At 42.6% G+C, this 25,496-nt stretch overlaps 2 protein-coding genes across 3 annotated transcripts; both read left to right on the top strand.

Moving 5' to 3' along the window:
• The first annotated feature begins 3,044 nt into the window (after positions 1–3,044).
• Positions 3,045–7,325, top strand: LOC135504183 (ubiquitin-conjugating enzyme E2 variant 1). Of its 2 annotated transcripts, XM_064922527.1 has the most exons (4): positions 3,045–3,109; positions 5,488–5,636; positions 6,131–6,256; positions 6,804–7,325. In XM_064922527.1, exons 1-4 carry the CDS (start codon positions 3,052–3,054, stop codon positions 6,948–6,950), a joined length of 480 nt encoding a protein of 159 aa, XP_064778599.1. In that variant the 5' UTR covers positions 3,045–3,051; the 3' UTR covers positions 6,951–7,325. The 2 variants fall into 2 exon arrangements, with proteins under 2 accessions (XP_064778599.1, XP_064778600.1); XM_064922528.1 differs by lacking the exon at positions 6,131–6,256.
• Positions 7,326–13,589: 6,264 nt separating this feature from the next.
• On the top strand, positions 13,590–20,361 carry slc52a3-1 (solute carrier family 52 member 3-1). The gene is made up of 4 exons (XM_064922526.1): positions 13,590–13,803; positions 16,956–18,095; positions 18,413–18,536; positions 18,808–20,361. The coding sequence occupies exons 2-4, from the start codon at positions 17,077–17,079 to the stop codon at positions 19,018–19,020; spliced, it is 1,356 nt and encodes a 451-aa protein (XP_064778598.1). The 5' UTR covers positions 13,590–13,803; positions 16,956–17,076; the 3' UTR covers positions 19,021–20,361.
• The last annotated feature ends 5,135 nt before the right edge of the window (positions 20,362–25,496 follow it).

Here is a 25,496-nt window from a genome sequence, read left to right as displayed (position 1 = left end):
AATTATAAAGTTCCTTTGTGAAGTGTTCCTAAAATCTGTGGTTCATCATGTAGGTTGAGAGGGGTGTATATTTAGCTATAAAGGATATTTGTACTTTTCTGTTGTGACTTTCAATGGTTCATTAGAGATAGCTCATCATTGAAAGTTGAAGGCTATTGCAAAGCTCTTATTATTATTAAAAATGTAGTTTAAGTATAACTCTGACTGATGTGTGAAGTTTGTTTCTCCTCATTTGGTAAATATAGAAATAAGCCACCACACCCTGCACATTGACTCTGTACCCTTACCCCCTGTATATAGCCTTGTTATACTTATTTTATTGTGATTTATATTTTAGTTTATTTTCTAAATATTTTCTTAACTCTTTCTTGAACTGCATTGTTGGTTTAGGGCTTGTAAGTAAGCATTTCATTGAAAGGTCAAATTTAAAATTTGATTTCTAATACTGACAAATTATCTAATGGATTGTGGTCATTTTCTGAATAGAAGAAAAAGTGGAGGTGCAAAAACACAAGTTTTCACCCTGTATTTACATTTTCTACATGACTCAGATGGCCAAGTGGACACAAGACTGTTTGGGTCACTCAGTCCCAAAGAGGAATAACTTTTCAGCTGTTTCTGATTTAATAAACAATGCCATCCTAGTGGGTGGTAACATTCAAATAAAACCCAGCCCTGAAAATAATTTGTATGCCGTATCATAGGAAAAGACGCTGCGTTCATATGGATTTGCACAAAGTGGGCATTCCGGATTTGTCACTTGAAGCCCAAATATATCATACTTCGACTAAAATTAAGACTTGACTTAAATTGTTGTGTAACATCATGGGTAAGCTCTAGCCATCGTCTTTCAGCTCAAAGGGGGACTGGTGTGGGCGTTTTAAGTCTTTCAGATCATGTTGCTATTGACCAATACCAAACTTGTTTGACTTTTTTTTCCCATGATAAATTTATGTGGTATATGCAAGATTTAATTTGTCATGCCATTGCAGATTTGAAGTTACAGGGTCTAACTGATGGGTTGTAATATGATACAGTACATTAAGATGTGTTAGTTTGTACTAAGCGATCACCTAATGTAGATGTACAGTGAGCAATCAAAGTATTGGGACAGTGACAATTTAGTTGTTTTGACTCTGTACTCTAACGCTTTGGATTTGAAATGATACTATGACAGGTTAAAGTGTAGACTGTCTATTTGGCTTTAATTTGAGAGTTTCTTAATCTATATCGAGTGAACCGTTTAGAAATTACAGCACTTTTTGTACATAGTCCCCCCAAATTCACTTGTGTATTGAATTAGTCCAAAGTTTAGTATTTTGTCCCATATTACTAGCATACAATGGTTACATCAAGCTTGTGATTCTACAAACTTTTGGATGCATTTGCTGTTCGTTTTGGTTGTGTTATATATAATATTGCGCCCAATAGGAATGCATTGTGTCCTTTTTTCCCCCTAAACATTTCTACATTAATGTGGATGCTACCATGATTACGGAAAGTCTCGAATGAATCGTGAATAATGATGAGTGAGAAAGTTACAGATGCACAAATATCATACCACCAAGACATGCTAACCTCTCACCATTTAAATAACAGGGGAGGTTAGCTTTTGGGGGGGTGTATGATATTTGTGTGTCTAACTTTCTCACGCATCATTATTCACAATTCATTCAGGGTCATCTGTAAACATGGTAGCATCCACATTAATTTAGAATGTTTAGAAACATATTTAGAATAAGTGATAAAATATTATTTACAATTCATTTCTATTGGCCACAAAATTATCTGAAACACAACCCAAACAGCAAATGCATCCAACAAATTTGACTTCTGACTACTTTAATACACATAAGTGAATTGGCCCCAAGACTTTTGGTCCTCTAAAATGGGGAGACTGTACAAAACGTGATGTAAAATCTATACGGTTCACCCAATATGGATACAAATACCCTCATATTACAGCTGACAGTCTGTACTTTAACCTCAGTCATTGTATCATGTGCTGGAGTACAGAGCCAAAACATGCCACTGTCTCAATACTTTTGTTGCTCACTGTAAATGTGTGATTTAGTAGTTATTTTAATGACCTAATTGCTTTAATACAATGCTTTTTCATGAATGGATTTTGCTAAAGGTCTTGTTGAAAGTGTACAATTGGGATTTGTCTAAATGTTAAAAGAGATGATGTTGCCTAATGCCCTTATTTTTTGTTGTCAAGAATGAGATCAATCATGTTGTAAATGGTGGTTGATTTGTTCAGGTGTTTCTGACATGTTTGTCTGAATGAAATTTGTAGTGCTCCTTGGACCTTTTAAAAAGCTGGCCTTGTCTTCTCTGCTTAGCTAAGTTGATGTAAATTTAGTTTAATCGGTACAAAATGGTTGGCTTAATTATGGCTTACAATTTATATTATATTTATAAAGAAACTAAATAAAAAAACAAGGTAGTACTTAGTTGTGTTCATTATTGCTATTAGAAGCATATTTAACAAAGACCATCCATGAGAACGCAGGGGTGTCAAACTATTTTTTGCCCCGGGGAATGCATTCCTTCTTCAACGAGGTCCGGCGGGCCGCACTAAATTGGTTATATTTCCTCACAGTCAAAATGTGGTCTTTTTTTGCAGCTGTTTCTTTAAGGCTACCTGACTGTCTAGCTTTCATTTTTGAGCTGGACACAGTCAATAAACTGAAGGTCCGTTATCATTTGTACACATTTGTACTCATTTTAAGTGTATTATGCTATTATATTTCTTAGAAATATAGCTATGCCATTGTCAAAATAACTACCATGATACATCTATGAATTAAACTTTTCACAAAGTGGTCTCTAGGTAAATCAAAAATAGCTCACCCCCCATTGAGTGTTGGGAACAAGTTGCCCCTAACCACTGGTCCGGGGTTAGATACGTTTAATCGCCCTTTTGGTTAGGATTTGGGGTGGGTAAATCTGATCTGTGGATTCACTTATACTAGGTATGTGGATCAATTTACCTCTAGCAAGCGCGTTCCCATCTCTCCGCTCCCATGCTGTAACCAACCCCCAACCATGCTTACGTGCGCGCTCCCGTTATTAAGCGACAAGATGGCGGTCGCCGCCGGATCAGGTAAACGGTTCAGCTAAATAAATGACAAGCTACCACATTGCTAATTTCGTGTAACATTCAAATAAACGTTTGCTGATAGTGTATATACGTTCCAAGATACTTTCCAGAAATGCTAATTTTACTAAAATATGGCTTTGCATAGCTGCTAGCTAGCGGCTAACTCTAGCTACCGAAGTTAGCTCTCACCTGCTATCTGACAAGGCTTTTGGTCTCGCAAGTTCTAGTGTATTGAGCATGACATGGCAAATTCCGTTGGAAAACCTCTCCATGCATAGTTACCCATATATTTAATGCTAAATTTAACTCCGTTGACATGGCAAAAAAGCTCGTCAACCTGTGTCGACTGATCAAATGCCGCGTCATTCATCAAGCGTTGTTTTTAGCCTGTTAGCTAGCTTCTACGTCCAGAACATCATTGGCAAGAGAATTACCAGCTAGCTAACGTTAGTTCATTATTAGCTAGTCGCAGGAACAGCTCGAACTGGCTGGTTTGTGTGTTGCTTGTTGTCAGCACACGTTATAGCAGCTACCTAACGAGTTGCTATTTGTTGTTAGCTGGTTTGCTAGCGTAGTCAACTCGTCAGATAACGACTCGATTTGTTACTGGAGTGATTTCGTGATCTAACTTCAGCAAAGTTGTCAGTCACATTAATTTGACTTGTATTAGTTAGCTAACTACCCAGTGTACGTGGGAAAGATGACACTATCGACTTTCTAATGCGCTCAATTATTTCGCTAACGTTAGCTCACTCATCTGAATTTAGGCCAGACCCGTTTGGGCCTACTATGAACTGAAATGGCAAACGTTGACTAGCGATAATTGGCTAACTAGCTACCCACACATTTACGCGGATTACGTTTACCGTCCACATTACGTCAATCCACACCTCCAATTTGTTCTCTAATGCAGGCCAGTAACATTCGTTTGAAATAGCTAGCTCCTGTAGTTATACACTTAATAATCATTTGAAAAATTCCTCAAAATAGTCAGTGGCTTTATTGTAATTACATTAGGCAGTGATAGTGGGGTAGTTGATGCAGAGTGGTCTCTAAATACAGACAAATAAATGATGTGTTACACAGCTGTAATAAGCTTAATTATACAGTAACAATCCGTTTTATTGCTAAAATCAAAACAAGCAGTAATGTTGTAAAGGTAAAATGGCAGGTAAATGCCACACACATACCCAACCAGACTACCAGATAATCTAGACTGAGAATATTGCAGATTATTCCCAGAAGCTCAGTGTGAAAAGGGTCGACTCACTAAATCTGCCCTGGGTTATTGCTGATCTTGTCTCATGCGAAACTCTCACCACCTAGCTAACTTCTGTAGGCCTACAGGTTTATGGACAGATGTTGGGTGCAGTTCAGATGTTTATGAACAACAGCTGTTTTCTGGAGCTGCTTGAAGGAACTGACTGGTAGGAAGTGGAATCTGGCTTTATAGCAGTCTCTTATTGGCTACTGCTAGCCTGTTGGTCAATGGAACAGGTACATGTGTGATTGGCAGATGATGTGACCAATGGCTGGTTAGTGGCACTTTCAAACTGTTTTGGCACAGACAGGTGGTATGACCCGCTCGACTGGTTTTACTGTCAAAGCTAGCCCATCCTTCATATTGCATGGCTTGCAATCAGCAAAAACCAGTCAAACCCTGGCAAGTGCGTCTATAATAGATGCTCTGTTTCCACCACTAAATTGTATTCAAAGAGCACTATAGAAGAATCAAAGTTTGCCATGGTGTGTAACTTCTGACATATACACTGAGTGTACAAAACATTAGGAACATCTTCCTAATATTGAGTTGCACCCCCTTTTGCCCCCAGAACAGCCTCAATTTGTCAGAGCATGGACTACATGTTATATGTTTCAAAAGCGTTCCAGGGGGATGCTGGCCCATGTTGATTCCAATGCTACCCACAGTTGTGTCAAGTTGGTTGGATGTCCTTTGGGTGGTGGACCATTATTGATACTCACGGGAAACTGTTGTGTGAGAACCAGCAGCATTGTAGTTCTTGGCACACTCAAACCTGGCACCTATTGCAATACCCTGTTCAAAGGCACTTAAATATTTTGTCTTGCCCATTCACACTCTGAATGGCATACATACACAATCCATGTCTCAAGGCTTAAAAATCCTTTAACCTGTCTCCTCCCCTTCATCAACACTGATTTTAAGTGGATTTAACAAGTGACATCAATAAGGAATTATATCTTTCACCTGGATTCACCTGGTCAGTCTATGCCACAAAAAGAGCCAAACATGGTTTTGTACAGTGTGTATATTGAAACCCAATGGGATGTACTGTTTGCTTTGTCTTGTGTGGTATTTCAATAATTTCTGTTTTGTGCTTGTTTGTATCACACACTGATAGGCGTTAAGGTTCCTCGTAACTTCCGGCTGCTTGAAGAGCTGGAAGAAGGCCAGAAAGGTGTGGGGGATGGGACAGTGAGCTGGGGCTTGGAAGATGATGAGGACATGACCTTAACAAGATGGAGAGGGATGATCATTGGCCCTCCTAGGGTGAGTTGGCTACTCTGATTCACAGGAATCCACCAAGTTTGGCTCACTGGCCTTGTCCAGAAACAACCCCTTAGGTCCTACCCCGGTAGGCAACTGTGGAGGTCTGAGAGGATTGGACAGGTGTAATCAATATGTCAAAAATTCTGCCTACCCCAGGGGTGTCAAACATACGGCGCTCAGGTTTGTAAAACAAAGAATGCATTATTTTTTGTCAATAAATGTACATTTGCGGGGGACAATCTTAATCGATATTGAAATAGCTAAAACCAAATCAAAACTATTCTGTCCAGCTTGCTTACAGTTGGACTGTTGGGGAGCATTTAAAATTCCAAATGCGTGGAAATAAATGAATTATATTTACAGCCCTCGGGGCCTCATTGAAAACCGAATGCGGCCTGGGTTTGACAACCCTGAGCTAGCCTATCAAAGGGGCAAGGTGGAGCTATTAACGTAATGCTAAACCCGTTCTTACTGATGTCTTTGTCATTTTTCAGACAATCTATGAAAATAGGATGTACAGTCTGAAGGTTGAATGTGGGCCCAGATATCCAGAGGCACCACCATTTGTCAGATTTGTAACTAAGATAAACTTGAATGGTGTGCACAACTCCAATGGTGTGGTATGTAAATCTGTTTGTCCTTCAAAATGTTTCCATTGTATAATAGTTAATACTGGCTGTCTCATTTGTGTTGTAGATATTTATTTTATGTATGTTTAAGGATTTGATTGTTTATTGAAGTGAATGACTGATTCAATTGCTCCTGGCTCCTATAATAAGATATGGATTTCAGTGCAGGGCTAATGCCTACTATGTTTAGGTTACATTACAGACAGAGGAAATGTCACATGCAATAAGAGGCAATACTTTGCTTGAACATACTAAATGTAGTTATGCATGATCGTATAGGATGTACGTTCCGCTGGATAGGCTATTCCACAAGTTGCATTTATGTAGACTTTTTATATTTACATTTTATATCCATACAAAAATGAACTATTTTTACCAGATTATGTAGCGGGGTATGTTTGTTCACAACTAACCAGTACTTCAGCCAACCATGATATTACTACAAAATATATAGAGAGATTTGAGTCATGTTTTGTGAGTGTGCGTGATTGAGGTGTAATGGAATGTTTCTCTCCTTCCATTGTTCCCTGTCCTGCAGGTTGACACACGAGCAGTGTCTGCACTGGCCAAGTGGCAGAACTCCTACAGCATCCGTGTGGTCCTGCAGGAGCTCAGGCGGCTCATGATGTGCAAGGAGAACATGAAGCTCCCCCAGCCACCAGAGGGCCAGATTTACACCAACTGAGCCAATGCTAATACTCCCCTTCTCCTTTTCCCTCTTTTGTTTGCGTTCATCCTTTCATCCCATCCACCACCTCCCTTCTTATTTTAATTAATTTGCCAGCCAACACTCAAGCGCACACACATAGGGACGTACGTGTGGCCGAACACACGAATGCAGACACCCACAAACATGCAATCACTTCTACATGCGCCCTTCTCAGGCCCTGGCCCCTCCCCTTTCCATCACTGGAGCTCTGGTTGGACGAGAAGACTAGGTAGGCAGAGTCATCGGTCCAGCCCTGATCATTCGAATACTGTACATCTTACTAATCTTTTTTTATTATTATTTGTTATAAATGCAGATTGTACAATAACATAAATAATCTTATTGAGTGTACATGTTGTGTGCTGCCTTTTTGTAATAGAGAGGACCCTCCAGCAATTATGCAAGTATTTGTGGATTTTGTTCAGTGCAAGATATACATTAGATAAGAAAAACATCAGGATCTAAACATAAAGTTCAACCAGTCAATTTACCTCCCCATTAATTTAGGGAGCTTGCCCCAAGAAATATGTTAAAATATTGCTTGGGTGTTTTTTTGGGTGGCTTTATGCATATGTAACTTGTATAGCAATTTATTTACGGGCTCCACTGGAAGTGCATGTGACTGCAGCAGCTTATAGCAAGATCCCTGAAGTAGTATGCCCTTCAAGCTGTCACTTTAGTCAACACACACCTGGCCATGACAGAGACAACCACTGATATTTAGCGTCCTATATAATTATTTATATATATTTTTAAGATACCGGAAATGTTTAGTTCATAAATGTCATTGGGTGTAAAACATAATACAATAATAACATATGTCATCTGAAAGGATTCACACACCAGAAAACCTGCAACCATTTAAGCTAACAACCCTTGAATGGAGAACTTGAATTGGCTACCTCTTTTGGTCCTTAGTTGGAGAGTAGAATTGACCAATAGTCATGTCTTCTTTTATACGTTTTTTTTTCTTCCCCCTTTCCTATCATAATTATTGCATCATGCATTCACACTTATGTATAGTGTCTATATTCCAATGGTTCTCACCCCCTGCAGGCATTACCCATGTTTGTTTCAGAATGCAATGTCATCGAGTTTGCCATTCATACACTGTCAGTATGGGTTATGGAACTACATTGATTGTACTTTTACACTATCTTGGTCTGTACAGGATCTTTTGTATAGTGTTTGTCTGTTCCCCTTTAGTGATCTTACCAAACATGCAGTAAATATCATAAGGTGACCAGTCTTCTATTTGTTTATCACAAGCTATGTTTCCATCAAATTGGCGACAGATTTTCATGCTAATATTCTACAATCCACGAAGACAATGTTCACAGCAAAGGGACTGGTTGCTGATAAAAGTCAGTGGGTGATGATGTAGTGCACACAAAATGTACTTTTTCGCTTAAGTTTTCATGTACCGAATAAAAATCTAAAGTTCAGTGTGTTTCCAGCGCAATTTCAACCCTATCCATAGTTTTCTAACAAATTGTTGCGTTAAAAAGCAAATGTGCCTACTCGTCTTGGCATTTGCGCTCTTGTCAACAGCTGGCAGATACTGTGCGGGTAGTCTAGACTGCATGATGAGATTAGTATGGATAAGAGCGAAAAAATATTTGTTTAAAACGTCAGTCAAGCATCGAACATCATATAATCGCGTGACTCCAAATGTAGTTTGATATGATATTTACTATATCAATATGAGGTTGCAACCAGCATTTACATAAAGGCGTTTCCACCGCCATTTCTCACGTAATACAGTTCATTGATACAAAAAGATCTCAGCTTTTCAAACGAACAAATTATGTCTGCATTTATCGAATTGTACCGAAACTTCCTGTTTCCATAGATGTGATTTTGTTAAATACCGTATGACTACTCGAAAACAGGACTGGATGCATACGTGGTTAGTAATACAGGTGGGTAGTTTTATTGATCTTATCAGGTACAATATTACAATTATTATGCTCTTCATGAAGTAACATCAGAGGGAATAGTATCCATCAAAAGGGGGCAATCTTATCAAAGTTCAGCATTTAAGTTCAGCATTTAAGTTATTGAGACCCTCGTGGACATAATAAAATGGGCTTAAATATTAATTAAAGGGACAGTATAGACACAACACCAGTGATGATTGTGATTGTTTGCTTTTATTTAGCTAGGCAAGTCCGTTAACATATTCTTATTTACAATGACGGCCTACACTGACCAAACCCAGACGACGCTGGGCCAATTGTGCACCGCCCTACTGGACTCCCAAGCACAGCTGCTTTGATCAAATTAAATTGTATTTGTCACATGCACCGAATACAACAGGTGTAGTAGACCTTACAGTGAAACACTTACTTACAAGCCCTTAACCAACAATGCAGTTTTAAGAAAATACCTATAATTAAAAGAGCAGCAATAAATAACAATAGTGGGGCTATTTACAGGGGGTTCCTGTGAGTGGGCACCAGTGTCGAGTATTTGAGGAAATGTGTAGATGTAGGTAGAAATATTAAAGTGACTATGCATAGGTAATAGAGGAGAGTAGCAGCTGCGTTCTGTGTGTGTGGGGGGGGGGGGGCTATTTAGGAGCCTCTTTGACCTAGACTTGGCGCTCCAGTACTGCTTGCCATGTGGAGCAGAGAGAATAGTTTATGACTAGGGTGGCTGGAGTCTTGACAATTTCTAGGGCCTTCCTGTGACACCGCCTGGTATAGAGGTCCTGGATGGCAGGAAGCTTGGCCCCAGTGATGTACTGGGCCGTACGTACTACCCTCTGTAGTGCCCTGCGGTGCGGGGCTGAGTGGTGGTGCAACCCATCAGGATGCTCTCGATGGTGCAGCTGTAAAACCTTTTGAGGATCTGAGGACACATGCCAAATATTTTCAGTCTCCTGAGGGGGAATAGGTTTTGTTGTGCCCTCTTCACGATTGTCTTGGTGTGCTTGGACCATGTTAGTTTGTTGGTGATGTGGACACCAAGGAACTTGAAGCTCTCAACCTGCTCCACTGCAGCCCCTCGATGAGAATGGGGGCGTGCTTGGTCCTCCTTTTTCTGTAGTCCACAACAATCTCCTTGTTGATTGTTGTCCTTGCACAACACGGTCAGGTCTCTAACCTCCTCCCTATAGGCTGTCTCATCATTATCAGTGATTAGGCCTGCCACTGTTGTGTCATCAGTAAATCTTAATGATGGTGTTGGAGTCGTGTCTGGCCGTGCAGTCAGGAGTGAATAGGAAGTAAAAGAGGGGGCTGAGCACGCACCCCAGAGGGGCCCCCATGTTGAGGATCAGCGTTGCGTATGTGTTGTTACCTACCCTTACCACCTGGGGCCGGCCCGTCAGGAAGTTCAGGATCCAGTTGCAGAGGGAGGTGTTTAGTCCCAGGTTCCTTAGCTTAGTGATGAGCTTTGAGGGCACTATGGTGTTGAACTGTAGTCAATTAATAGCATTCTCTCATAGGTGTCCTTTTGTCCAGGTGTGAAAGGGAAGTGTGGTAGAGGTCGACCGATTATGATTTTATGATACCGATTATTGGAGGATCAAAATAAGCCGATACTGATTAATCGGCCGATTTTGAAAATGTATTTGTAAAAATGACAATTACAACAATACTGAATGAACACTTATTTTAACTTAATATAATACACCAATAAAATCAATTTAGCCTCAAATAAATAATGAAACACGTTCAATTTGGTTTAAATAATGCAAAAACAAAGTGTTGGAGAAGAAAGTGAAAGTGCAATATGTGCCATGTAAGAAAGCTAACGTTGAAGTTCCTTGCTCAGAACATGAGAACATATGAAAGCTGGTGGTTCCTTTTAACATGAGTCTTCAATATTTCCAGGTAAGAAGTTTTAGGTTGTAGTTATTATAGAAATTATAGAACTATTTCTCTCTATACCATTTGTATTTCATTAACCTTTGACTATTGGATATTCTTATAGGCACTTTAGTATTGCCAGTGTAACAGTATAGCTTCCGTCCCTCTCCTCGCTCCTACCTGGGCTCGAACCAGGAACACATTGACAACTGCCACCCTTGAAGCAGCATTACCCATGCAGAGCAAGGGGAATAACTACTCCAAGTCTAAGAGCGAGTGACGTTTAACGCGCACCCCGCTATCTAGCTAGCCTTTTCACATCGATTACACCAGCCTCTTGGGAGTTAATAGAAGTCATAAACAGCGCTGTGCTTGCGAAGAGCTGCTGGCAAAACACACGAAAGTGCTGTTTGAATGAATGCTTACGAGCCTGCTGCTGCCTACCACCACTCAGTCAGACTGCTCTATCAAATCATAGACTTAGTTATAACATAATAACACACAGAAATACGAGCCTTAGGTCATTAATATGGTTGAATCTGGAAACTATCATCTTGAAAACAAGACGTTTATTCTTTCAGTGAAATACGGAACCGTTCCGGATTTTATCTAACGGGTGGCATCCATAAGTCTAAATATTCCTGTTACATTGCACAACCTTCAATGTTATGTCATAATTACGTACAATTCCGTCAAATTAGGCGGCCCAAACTGTTGCATTTACACTGACTCTGTGTGCAATGAACGCAAGAGAAGTGACACAATTTCACCTGGTTAATATTGCCTGCTGACCTAGATTTCTTTTAGCTAAATATGCAGGTTTAAAAATATATAGTTCTGTGTATTGATTTTAAGAAAGGCATTGATGTTTATGGTTAGGTACACATTGGAGCAACGATACGCACCGCATCGGTTATATGCAATGCAGGACACGCAAGATAAACTAGTAATATCATCAACCATGTGTAGTTAACTAGTGATTATGATTGATTGATTGTTTTTTTATAAGATAAGTTTAATGCTAGCTAGCAACTTACCTTGGCTTCTACTGCATTCGCGTAACAGGCAGGCTCCTCGTGGAGTGCAATGTCATCAGGTGGATAGAGCGTTGGACTAGTTAACTGTAAAATTGCAAGATTGAATCCCCCAAGCTGACAAGTTAAGTCTGTCGTTCTGCCCCTGAACGAGGCAGTTAACCCACCGTTCCTAGGCCGTCATTGAAAATAAGTATGTGTTCTTAACTGACTTGCCTAGTTAAATAAAGATTAAATAAAGGTGTAAAAAAAAATCGTCCAAATCGGTGTCCAAAAATACCGATTTCTGATTGTTATGAAAACTTGAAATCGTCCCTAATTAATCGGCTGACGTCTACAGTGTGGAGTGCAATAGAGATTGCATGATCTGTGGATATGTTGGGGCAGTATGCAAATTGGAGTTGGTCTAGGTTTTCTGGGATGATGGTGTTGATGTGAGCCATGACGAGCCGTTCAAAGCATTTCATGGCTACAGATGTGAGTGCTACGTGTCGGTAGTCATTTAGGCAGGTTACCTTAGTGTTCTTGTGCACAAGGACTATGGTGGTCTGCTTGAACATGTTAGTGTTACAGGGTCAGACAGGAAGAGGTTGAAAATGCCAGTGGAGACACTTGCCAGTTGGTCAGCGCATGCTCAGAGTACACATCCTGGTAATCCTTCTGGCCCTGCTGCCTTGTGAATGTTGACCTGTTTGAAGGTCTTACTCACATCGGCTGTGAAGAGTGTGATCACACAGTCGTCCGGAATAGCTCATGCGCTCATGCATGTTTCAGTGTTACTTGTCTCAAAGCAAGCATAGAAGTTATATAGCTCGTCTGGTAGGCTCGTGTCAATGGGGAGCTCTCGGCTGTGCTTCCCTTTGTAGTCTGTAATAGTTTGCAAGCCCTGCCACATCCGACGATTGTCGGAGCCGGTGTAGTACGATTCGATCTTAGTGTTGTAATGACACTTTGCCTGTTTGATGGTTCATCGGAGGGCATAGCGGTATTTCTTATAAGCTTCCGGGTTAGAGTTCCGCTCCTTGAAAGCGGCAGCTCTAAACTTTAGCTTGGTGCGAATGTTGCCTGTAATCCATGGCTTCTAAATGGGGTATGCACGTACAGTCACTCTGGGGACGACGTCCTCGATGCACTTATTGATAATGCCAGTGACTGATGTGGTGTACTCCTCAATGCCATTGGAAGAATCCCGGAACATATTCCAATCTATGCTACAGCCTGGATTTGAATCAGGGTGTCTGTAGTGACACCTCAAGCACTGAGATGCAGTGCCTTAGACCGCTGCGTCACTCGGGAGGGATCCCTGATATTGTTATTGTTCCCATGGACTATTGTTTTTGGTTAAAGGATAAAGCGGTGTAGGCCTATAAAAGTTCATGTGAATCTCAGTTATAGTGTTCACCAGAGTCATTATTGGTCAAAGATGTTGAGTAGATGCCCTCTCATGTCTTAATCAATGTATATTCTGGCAGGCAATAAACAGATAGATTTTTATTGGATATTATTGTTATGATTAAAATGACCATACCACATCCCAATCATTTACACACACACGAACACAAACACCCTGGGTTGTATTACCTGACTACCTCTGATATAAGCAACCTCGCTTTCTTCCTGAATTTCCCATTCACATAATTGTGGAATGAGATGAGGGACCATAAGTCTCCCATTAGTCTCTCGGGGCTGGGCAAGCAGAGGAAAGGGGACGTCCCATCTTTATTATGTATCTAACTTTATGGCTGTTGTACAGATTTAAAAAGGACACAGCTGCACAGCTGCTCAGTTTACTCTTACACGGTGGAGCTGACTGCTGGACTGGACTCTGAACTACCCACAAGGCACTAGTTCCCTAGTTCTCCTCCAGCCTGTGTGTGAAGGAGAAGCCAGTGGCATTGTCCCAAAGGTCTGTATATAAGATGAGAGAGGGAGGGTGTTGGATTCCTCAATAAGGCATCCATTCAGTGGCTCAAGAAACCTGTGAGTATACTTATTTATCTTCTTGGTTCCTATGAGATGTATTGGAAATGTAATATTGCCTTATGGTCATGCAATGGAACAATCATGGAAGTTAAAGTGTATCAATTTCAAATCAATATTGCAAAGAAGGTATTTTTCAGGCAGATTCTGATTATCCGTTCCCCTGATAAAAGATAATAGTGATCAATATGAATTGAATGTTCTTGCAGTTCACACTGACCCTCTACATTACTGTTGGTGTTTTGTAAGCCAGATACACAGTATGTAATGGTATTGGCTCTGACATTGTCGCATTTGTTAGGCCCAACATCATAAAATCCTGTGTGGAAGCGAAATGCCTGTCTGATTTTCACTAGCAGAGATAGGAAATGAGCAGGGCCATGTAAACTAAATTGTGCTAAGTGGAATCCTTGGGATGTCCCTGCCCTAAACCTTAACCATAACTGTAACTCCTAACCTCAACCCCTAACCTTAACCCTTCATTTAACCCTTCCTTTAACTGTTTTAAATGTAAATGGACATTTTAAATGTCAAGTGATGTTGGTTCCCACTTAGACTTCCCAAAGATCCCTCTTAGACTTTTCCATTGTGCAGTAACAATGTTAACTTTTTAAAAGTAAAAGAGGAGACTTGAGTTCCAGTAAAGTAAAGTAAAAGTTTTAATACAGAGCTTTGAGGTGCAGATGGTTATGCGAAAATACACATGCTAATAGCACCAGTTCCTTAAAAGCCACAGCTAGTAAATATAAAGCAAATGATGTCTCAAGACTAATATAGTCAATATTAATTGTGTATACATGGCATCGTTACAGACAATGGTTGATATGAAACTGATAAAATGTTTAGCTGAACTATGAGAAGAGTGAAACATTTGCTACTTTGGGTACAGAGAGTGAAGTTCAGCAGCTTGAGCCAGTTCAATGTTTGGATTGTCACGAGTTGAGACCTCTGAGAAGTGTGTGTCCTGTATGATCTGGGTCATAGTTAGGCATCCGGCTGGCCCCCACATCCATATGGTACGTTGTGTTTCTAGAGGGAAGTGATAGGGAAGTGAAAATTACTTCAGCTGCTTGACATGTAAGAAGAATGCGTTGAGTAGACTGAATACTTCTCTGTTACAATTGCTAGTATTGTCTCAAGGTTTCATGGTCTCATCTCTGTATAAATGAAAAATACAATACATTTGATTCTCACTACTCCATCTACACAGTTAGTTAGATAGTTGTTTTTGACTTACATTTATTTTTTACATTTAACATACAGTATAACATTTAGGTAATCAAAGTGTAACTAATTAACTAAACCAGTCATTTCAAAGTTGGACGTGTGACATTTGCACCCTTGAGCAACAACACCCTGTGCATAAATTACAGGGCACACAGAGAGCATCAGAGTTTAACCAGTTGACCTAGATCTGCTTATGCCAGGTTGCTTCACCCTGTGTGACTCACAGCTAAAGTGTAAAACAGTAGGGTTAAAAGCTGTTTGGCAAAAAGTTAAAGATCAAATTCCAATGACAAAATGAATGCACATTCAATAACAGGGCACGTATCCACAAAGAGTCTCAGAGTAGGAGTGCTGATCTAGAATCTTTCTATTTAATCTGATTCATTATGATCTAAAATGCAAAACTGATCCTTTGATTTGTAAACCCACAATAACAATGTGATATTGACTCTTGGTTATACAGTAACGATGGTCATGGTCTAGGCCAGTAGTTCTCAAAAATGAAAAAGGAACTCAGTCTGGCTTCCAACTTACTCCTGAAAGTTGCAATAATGCACAAGGTGCAATTTCAAAATTGATAGTCCATCAGCAGTTTCCAGTGTTCCCCAATGCTGGAAGGGGAGCCTGAGTGAAAATGTTTGGGAACCCCTGGTCTAGGCTAGGGTTAGGCCTACTTGTTGATAGATCCTTGCAGAGAGATTTGGTACTATAATACTTTTAAAAATTCTAATATTATTATTGTCTTACTCATTTCATCCTCGATCTAGCTTGATAGTTTTAGCAGCAGTGTCTTTAAGCAGTGGTGTGTATTCATGGATGCCAAGGGGAGCCAGGTTTTCCCCCCAAAATGTGTTTCATAATTTTCATTCAATTCGCAAGAGGCTAAATGTACAGTATCTCACCGGAAAAGCATCAGAGCGAGTGAAACAGCTCCCCCCTGTCTCTGTATGTGTAGCCCATCTATCTGATGCTGTTTGGTCAAAAAGAGTATGACATTGTTGAAACCCGTAGCGTTGAATGCAAGGGAAACCTGCAAACATTTCGCCTCCCTTGATAAAAAAAATTATACAATAATAACCAACTAGCATTGAGCTAAACTGAGTGAGCTCAACTGTGAATGGTCCTGGTGCACCAAGGGAAGCCAGTTTGGATTTGGCTTCACACCAATCACATCACATCAAAAGCTAAATATAATTGACAGAAAACACTTGAATTGTTGCATCTCGTTGTGTCGTTGTCCTCCAGTGGCTAGCTAGCTACCTAAAATTGTCTCTTTCCTAAATTAGCCAAGGAATGAGATAGGGATTTAGACTAGTGGTTTTACTTAATTCTCCGTACTGGTCATTGATTATAACGGCGATTCTGATCCAACCATAAATTTATACATTGTGCCCCTGGCCCTTAGAGAATGGAAGTTCAGTATGTAGCTAGTGAGCAAGCATTCAAGCCAGGTAGCATAGGACAACAAAAACTAAAAGCGTGTACTGTATTACACAGTCATAGACCGTTTCGTCAACATGAAAGAGAGGAGGATGGCAGAACCATGGACAGCCACAGCATATTTGGCTTACATTGATTGGATTAAGGTGTTTTTTCTATCTTTTAGTTGTCACTGTATTAGACTAAGCATACAGTAGGTTATTTGATGATGTTGAAATGTTGAAGATGAAATGGTTCTGGAATAGTGGAGGTAGCTCCTGTTTTCTTTGAAACTCTCAGTAACTCTCATTGGTTCTAACTCAATAGTTGTTTAGTTTAGTAGTCTGAAAATATCAGAAACATTAACTTGCTTGACCATGCTGTAGGTCATGTAACTGTTTGCTACATGCAATATGCTTTGTGGACTTCACCGGACAGAGTTGCTTACGCACCGTTACTGATTTTCAGTATTTGTTAAGATAATCTCTAGTTTCCTATTTTTCTAGGCTCTGAAGGCTGGCCAGGTTGAAACTGTTCAATCAGATATATCTTCACTTCAGATCAGAAGTTCCTCCAAAAGACTACCTCACCTCACCTGACCTGACTGGGACCAGCTACAATACAGCCATGTCTCTGCTGGTCCATGTTCTGGCCTGCTGCTTCGGACTGGGCTCCTGGGTGGCTGTCAACGGCCTGTGGGTGGAGCTCCCCCTCATTGTCAACACCCTCCCTGAGGGCTGGGAGCTACCATCCTACCTGACAGTCATCATCCAGCTGGCCAACCTGGGGCCTCTGCTGGTCACTGTCATGCACAAGCTGTGTCCGGGCCGGCTGAGGGAGAGCGCTGTCATCTACAGTGTGTTGTCCATCGGCATCCTGGCCTGTGTACTGTTGGCGTTCTTCTGGGATGAGACCACGGTTGTGGCAACGGCACCACGGAGCACAGTCTTCTTTATTCTAACCCTTTTCCTGGCCTTGGTGGATTGTACTTCCTCTGTTACCTTCCTGCCCTTCATGATGCAGCTGCCAGCCCACTACATCACCACCTACTTCATTGGAGAAGGCCTGAGTGGCTTTATCCCTGGTCTAGTTGCTCTTGGCCAGGGCGTCGGCATGGCCAAGTGTGTAAATGGCACTCAGTCCTCTGGTAACCTCACTGAAAAGGACTTGTACATTGTCCAGACCCAGTATCTACAGCCCAACTTTTCCACTGAGGTGTTTTTCTTCTTCTTGGCGGCGATGATGTGCATCAGCTTGCTGGCATTCTCTGCCCTCAACAGGTTCCCACGCAGCTTTGAACTGTCCACAGAGAACCTAGTTTCAGACACTGACACAGTGGCGTCGGTCTGCTTCGGTCTCGACAACCCTGGAGTGGTAACCGACGAGCAGAACTCTAACCCAAAACCCCACAGTGAGGAATCAGGTCAGGCTAGGCCACAGCTGGCTAAACCACTCCACTCTGTTTATCAGTTAGCTTTTATCTATTTCATGGTGGTCTGTGTGAACGGGGCAACCAACGGCCTGTTGCCCTCGGTGCAGACGTACTCCTGCATGCCCTACGGTAACCTGGCTTATCACCTGTCGGCGGCTCTGGCATCCTGTGCCAACCCAGTGGCCTGTATAGTCGCCCTGTTCTTTCCTAAAAGGTAAAACCCCAAACAGCCTCAAGCTTTCCTCTTTTATTGACGATAAAGCAACAACAAGCATTTATGGACAAACACTCAAATCAATGTGTATTATTACCTCAGCTTTGACAGCATCATGTGCAGAAATTGCTTTCTGCTGTTCAATAAGTAACCATTTTTTACAGCGTTCTCAGGTGAACATAGATATTGTTTGTACACTGACATAGACATTCAGCTACCCATCACTACAGCCATCTCAGTGGTTATCTTTATGTTAAATGATATTCTTCAGATATACAGTTAGCAAACTGTTTTCTGGTTTCCTGTTTTGCACTCAGGTCACTAGTGTTGCTGGGTGTACTGTGTCTCCTGGGCTCAATCTTTGGAGGATACAACATGGCCATGGCCGCCATGAGTCCATGTCCACTACTACAAGGCTCTGCACTGGGAGAAACCATCATAGTGAGTGACAACTCCACCTGTAGAAATAGGCCTCAGTCTAGAGACACTTTCTCAGAAACATGCACCCGGGGGGCCCCAGGACCGAGTTTGGGAAACCCTGGGAGTGCACTTTTTAGTTTTTCCCCTGGCACTACACATCTGATTCCACTAATCAACTGATCATCAAAACTTTGATTAGTATAGAATCAGGTATGTCATTTTAGGGCACTTGAATTCTTACACTTGAATAGTACGTGTTACCTAACTAATAAAGTCACAATGTAATCCTCAGGTTCTGTCATGGGTCTTCTTTACGGGGACCCTGTCCTATGTGAAGGTAATGGTGGGTGTCATCCTGAGGGACAAGAGCCACAGCGCCCTGGTGTGGTGTGGAGCAGCGGCACAGACAGGCTCTCTGCTTGGCTCTGCCATTATGTTCCCTTTAGTCAATGTCTTCAACCTGTTCGAGTCAGGAGACTTCTGCAACACTCGGTGCCCTTTATGATGATGACTTATACCCGAGCCAGAAGGGCCCATACGGCAGGAGCTTATCTCTTGTTTCTGTAGTGAGAGGCAGCTTGATGTACAAGTACACCCCCTGGACAGGAGTACCTGCTAGTACTTATACCCACTGGGGTGATGTGTGAATAATGTGGGGGTCAAGGAAAAGACAATGACAGGACAATGACGTATCTGGCCTCAGATTAGAGATTGGACTCTTATTGTATTTCTTCAAGGGCACCCGGTGGTGAGAAAAAAATCTGCCTGGATCAATGGAGTAAAGTATAAGATTTCAAACTGTTGTTCAGTTAATAATTGTATGTATTTCTATGCAGTATGATTCACAACCCACACTCAAGGGTGTTGGAGCAATTGTTGTAAATATCTGCATTATTAACCTTATCTTATTTCAAATATATGGTTTTAAACCATTACTTGTTGAATAATTGGGAATTTAAGGAGACAAGCAGAATCCAGATTCATGTTTGGTTTGTAATTACTTGTTATAGTGCCATGAAAATGTTTATTATTGAATTAACCTTCGATTTACACTGAGTGTACAAAACATTAAGAACACCTGCTCTTTCCATGAGATAGACTGACCAGGTGAATCCAGGGGGAAACTTATTGATGTCACTTTTAAATCTAATTCAATCAGTCTAGGTGAAGGGGATGAGACAGGTTAAGAATGAATTTTAAGACAATTGAGACATGGAGTTTGTGTATGTGTGCCATTCAGAAGGTCAATGGCAAGATAAAAGTGCCTTTGAACGGGGGTATGGTAGTAAGTGCCAGTTATACTGCTGGGTTTTTCATGCTCAACAGTTTCCTGTGTGTATCAAGAATAGTCCACCACCCAAAGGACATCCAGCCAAGTATTGGCATCAACATGGCCAGCTTCCCTGTGGAACACTTTCGACACCTCGTAGAGTCCATGCCCCAACAAGTTGAGGCTTTTCTGAGGGCAAAGGGGGGGGGGGGGGGGTACAACTCAATATTAGGAATATGTTCTTAATGTTCTGTATGTACACTTAGTGTATGTCACGATCACTCTGCTGAACCCACTGGTGTTTGCTCTAGTTAGAATGTTTCAGATTATAACACTAGATGGCGGTAGTAGACCATTTTAGAAAAAAATATTCTTTGCATTCCTCAGGTATCCCAGCAGATTCTCTTGTCAACACAAAATACATTTAATTACACTTTGTCTATTCAACACTTATTGTATAAAGGCTTTTATATCTCTATGCTTGTGTGTGTGTCAGTGTGAAAGAGCATTCCATGTAAGATCATCATATGATATGCACTGTTGATTGTTTTTGTAAATACAATATAGATCACCATGTGCTAATGTGTTCAAGTTAATGTGTTTAACCTCATGTGTCCACTCACATACAATGTGGATTCGAGAGATTCTATGGCTTTCATGGATGTGTGAGAATCAGATTACTGTAGGTTACAGCAATTTCTCTTAGGAGGATGCTGCTCTTCCATAGGAACCAGATAGTGATTTCCCCATCAGCAGCTGTTGTTCTACCAGTATCTATCTCTGTCTATCCCCTTCCCCTCAGATGAGTTGAGGACCACAAAGAGGTCCCCCCAGCCCCAGGTTTAGGGGAAGCCCAGGGAGGTGGTCACTAATTAAGGTTAGTCAGAGTAGAGGAGGCAGTTAGTCGGCTGTTGGCCCCATTGCTGGTCACTTGGGAGCTCCACTGACCCCGGCTCTGAGTAAAAAAATAATAAAGAAAGAGGACGAGGGCCACCCTGCCTCCGGGTCAGCTGACGATCAGATGAGGGCCACCCTGCCTCCGGGAGTCCGAGTCAGCTGACGATCAGATGAGGGCCACCCTGCCTCCGGGAGTCCGGGTCAGCTGAGGATCAGATGAAGGCCTCCGGGAGTCCGGGTCAGCTGACGATCAGATGAGGGCCACCCTGCCTCCGGGAGTCCGGGTCAGCTGACGGTCAGATGAGGGCCACCCTGCCTCCGGAAGTCCGAGTCAGCTGAGGATCAGATGAGGGCCACCCTGCCTCCGGAAGTCCGGGTCAGCTGACGATCAGATGAGGGTCACCCTGCCTCCGGGAGTCCGGGTCAGCTGAGGATCAGATGAGGGCCTCCGGGAGTCCGGGTCAGCTGACGGATCAGATGAGGGCCACCCTGCCTCCGGGAGTCCGGGTCAGCTGACGGTCAGATGAGGGCCACCCTGCCTCCGGTAAGTCCGGTCAGCTGAGGATCAGATGAGGGCCACCCTGCCTCCGGAAGTCCGGTCAGCTAAGGATCAGATGAGGGCCACCCTGCCTCCGGTAGTCCGGGTCAGCTGACGATCAGATGAGGGTCACTCTGCCTCCGGGAGTCCGGGTCAGCTGAGGATCAGATGAGGGCCACCCTGCCTCCGGGAGTCCGAGTCAGCTGAGGATCAGATGAGGGCCACCCTGCCTCCGGGAGTCCGGGTCAGCTGAGGATCAGATGAGGGCCACCCTGCCTCCGGAAGTCCGGGTCAGCTGAGGATCAGATGAGGGGGAGTCCGGGTCCACCCAGATGAGGGCCACCGCCTCCGGAGTCCGGGTCAGCTGAGGATCAGATGAGGGCCACCCTGCCTCCGGGAGTCCGGGTCAGCTGAGGATCAGATGAGGGCCACCCTGCCTCCGGAAGTCCGGGTCAGCTGAGGATCAGATGAGGGCCACCCTGCATCCGGGAGTCCGGGTCAGCTGAGGATCAGATGAGGGCCACCCTGCCTCCGGGAGTCTGGGTCAGATGAGGGCCACCCTGCCTCCGGGAGTCCGGGTCAGCTGAGGATCAGATGAGGGCCACCCTGCATCCGGGAGTCCGGGTCAGCTGACAATCAGATGAGGGCCACCCTGCCTCCGGGAGTCTGGGTCAGATGAGGGCCACCCTGCCTCCGGGAGTCTGGGTCAGCTGACGATCAGATGAGGGCCACCCTGCCTCCGGGAGTCCGGGTCAGCTGAGGATAAGATGAGGATCAGGCGAAGAGCAGATGTGACTTTCTCACTTGGATTTGAGGAAAGGAAAACCCCTTTTCCTGAAATTACTGCGGTGAATTATTCACACCATTGACAATAAATAAGCCCAAATTATTTAATCATTATTGGATGTTATTATGTAAAAGGGAAATTGTCAAAGGGTAGTTCTGGATAAAGTGGTACATTTAGTTGAAGTTGAATCAGATTCTTTTTCTCTATGTCATTTTTATTGTATATAAAAGTTGGTTGCTTTTTCTTTTTGGGCACTTCACAGCTCCTTACTCACTATAGCCTTCATCGTGCATTCAAATGTTGTTTCGCTTTGCTTCACAACGTCCCTGAATATCTGAGTGCAACTAAGATTTTCTGCTAGCTTCTTGGATAAATTCCTTGATTGGCCCAGGCTTTTGTGTTGAGGAGAGGCATTGACAACACACAGCATCAGCAGCAAAAGAAAAGTGTATAATTTTGTGTCAGATGGCCCATCGCTTCTCCAGCTGGTCAGGAGGGACTGTGGCCACCTGGATTCCCTGTCTTGGTTCTGTGAGATCCTGCAGTCTCTTCTGCCATGTGAGGAGGACTCTTACTATGCCACTGAGAGGCCCATCTGGTCAGGACGACACCTCCCAGAGTGGACCCCCACCCTCACACCCCACCGAATCCCAACCCCACCCAGCCGCTTCCCATCCCAGTTCTCAGATAAATGAGCAGCGCGTCAAATTGAATGGGGGGATTTAGCCTCTTTAACAGAATCAGGGAATTAATTCAGGGAATTATAATGCAATGAACTCTAAACCACAACTCCAGATAGATATCCTATCTACCTTGTTTCTGAATCCACAGATACGTCACCTGTGCCTGACACAGTAACTGATTGTAGGATCCCCTTGGTAAAGTTGGTAAAACAACAGTCATTCAAGGATGAATGATTATTATTATTCAATTATATTATTATTCATTATTACAACAATTTACTATATCACCAGCAATAAAATAGCATAATCACACTCGAAAAATGATAAAGCAGTTTTGTCAAAATATCAACAAAATCCAGAACGTGGGGGAAATTTGCGTGGGGAACATTTTGCTTGAACAATCCCAGAGGGAGACAAATGCTGGCAGCTGATATTCGGGTGAACAGCTTGTGGAAACCAATTGCAGACAATCTAGTGACAGACACACAAGGCAATAATCAGACACTAATACTCCGGTACAAATGAAATTCTATTTAAATAATACTCTCCCATAAAATGAGATTGAATGTTACAGCCCTCTGTCATTTCACTATGGTGTCTCACAGTGTTTTGGCCTGCTCCTTTTTTTTCATCAGTAGATATTGATGTTGGTTTAATGAAGTGCCAAACGCTCCAGCCTTGGAAGGGACGAGTCTGTCAGCATATGGAAATGCCCCCTGCTTGTCAATGTGGCATGGGTTCTGCAGGGTTTCGAATGACCCCCCTTCTCTGGGAACCCTTTGTTCTAGGGCTGACTGTGCCACGTAATGGGACCAATTATAGAGATGCACAGTAGGGAGGATGGAAAAACTTGTAACGCTGATAATTATTACACTTACCCAGCTGATAGAAGAGCGTTCATGAGTGACGAACTAAATAGACTAATTTTTTAAGCTATTCTTCATGGATATCTGTCTAAAAGCCTGTTTACTAAAATGTCAGTGATTTGTACTGTATTTAAATTCTTACGGTACGATGATAATCACTGTTTGGGAAAAGGTTGTTCTTATTTTGTAACCATAAAGGTAGAAAAGGTAGATAACAAGTATATAAAGTGAAATCCTCACAGTGCTTCTTTGCATTGTCTGTGCAATTCAAAGGCAATTGACTATGCAGTATATAAAAAATAATGTGGACATCACTTCTATTTAGTGGATTTGGCTATTTCAGCCACACCTGTTGTTGACAGGTATATAAAATCGACCACAAAGCCATGCAATCTCCATAGAAAGACATTGGCAGTAGAATGGCCTTACTGAAGAGCTCATGAGTGGTGCAACAGTCTAAGGCACTGCATCTCAGTGCAAGAGGCATCACTATAGTACCTGGTTCGAATCCAGACTGTATCATAACTGCAAGTCCCATAGGGTGGCACACAATTGGCCCAGCGTTGTCTGGGTTTGGCTGTAGTAGGCAGTCATTGTAAATAAGAATTTGTTTTTAAATGACGTGCCTAGTTAAATGAAGGTTAAATAAATTATAGCAGCAGAGGGGAGGACCAACTCCCTATTAATGTCCATGATTTTGGAATGAGATGTTCAATGAGCAGGTGTCCACATTCTTTTGGTCATGCATTGCTAGCCCTGTAACCTCAAGATGACACCTTGAAATGATTTATGAAAATGTTGATTCCTGTCTTAGTGTCGGGGTGGACCGCACCTGATCGGGCCAGATGTTAATGTTGACACAAAGCCTAAGTGGCTGGCCAACCAGACATTTTCATTCATTATCATTGATATCATTATACTGTATATCCCTGTGGTGTGTTGTCTCTGTCTGTGTCCCAAATGGCACCCTATGGGCCCTGGTCAAAAGTAGTGCACTATATAGGGAATAGGGTGCCATTTGGGACACCATCTTTGTTCCGGATGCTCTGAGTTATGTGAGGAGGCTTGGGCAGTCTGTACTACATAAATGGGTACAGGATGGGTTGCCAGGTTAACATTGATACAGCGACACTGCTGACATGCCAGGCTGTGCTCAATACAGCAGCAGACTCCAGGGATCATTGACAGTACCAAGCAAGCAGCAAACGATACTGCAAGCAGTACCATGGTGAAAGATCCCGTAAGGGTTAGAGGACCTGTGGATGGTGTTTATGATGACCGTTTTCCATTATCCAGGACCATTTTATCTTTCTGTGGGATACCTGCCGAATTGCTAACCATTCCCCATGCAGTGCTATGATGATAATAGGCCAAGATTTAGCTGCAGTAGCACTATGACCCTTTCCACTCTAAAACAACCTTTAAATCTATGGTAATCAACAATAAAAGCATTGAATTTAATGATGCCTACTCTGAGGGGTCCAGCAAGGTATTGTTTGTTGCAACAATATTGGATGCCGCTTTAGGGAGATGATTATGGTAATGTCAACCCTCCCTTTAACACTGAGAGCCCTCTCCACTCCACTATCCCTCCCCTTTCCCTAGAGCACCAACTGCTGGAGGTTGCCAAGCCCGGGAGAGGCTGAGCTAGCCCATTTGTGTGTGGAGCTAGTCATGTGGAAAATGGCCGCAACTTCAGAGAGCTGCCATTCTTTAAAGGGGCTTGATGGCCTTTGACAGCCACAGTGCTAACATGGAGCGCACATGGACACAGCAAGGCTATTATTGTGTTCACCAGCGCATGGGGAGAAAAGAAAAGATAAAGGGGAGACCACCTTGGTTGATATTTGAAGCCACGGTGGCAGGGGGCTTGTCTGATGAGTCTGACCCTCATGCCAGAGTGGCATCACAGAGAGAAGACATGATTACAGTCAGGTGTA

This window comes from Oncorhynchus masou, chromosome 18 (genome assembly GCF_036934945.1).
Source record: "Oncorhynchus masou masou isolate Uvic2021 chromosome 18, UVic_Omas_1.1, whole genome shotgun sequence".
NCBI classification, from domain to species: Eukaryota; Metazoa; Chordata; class Actinopteri; order Salmoniformes; family Salmonidae; genus Oncorhynchus; species Oncorhynchus masou.
The sequence above is the reverse complement of the archived record's forward strand: the minus strand, read 5'-3'. Positions and strand labels throughout refer to the sequence as shown.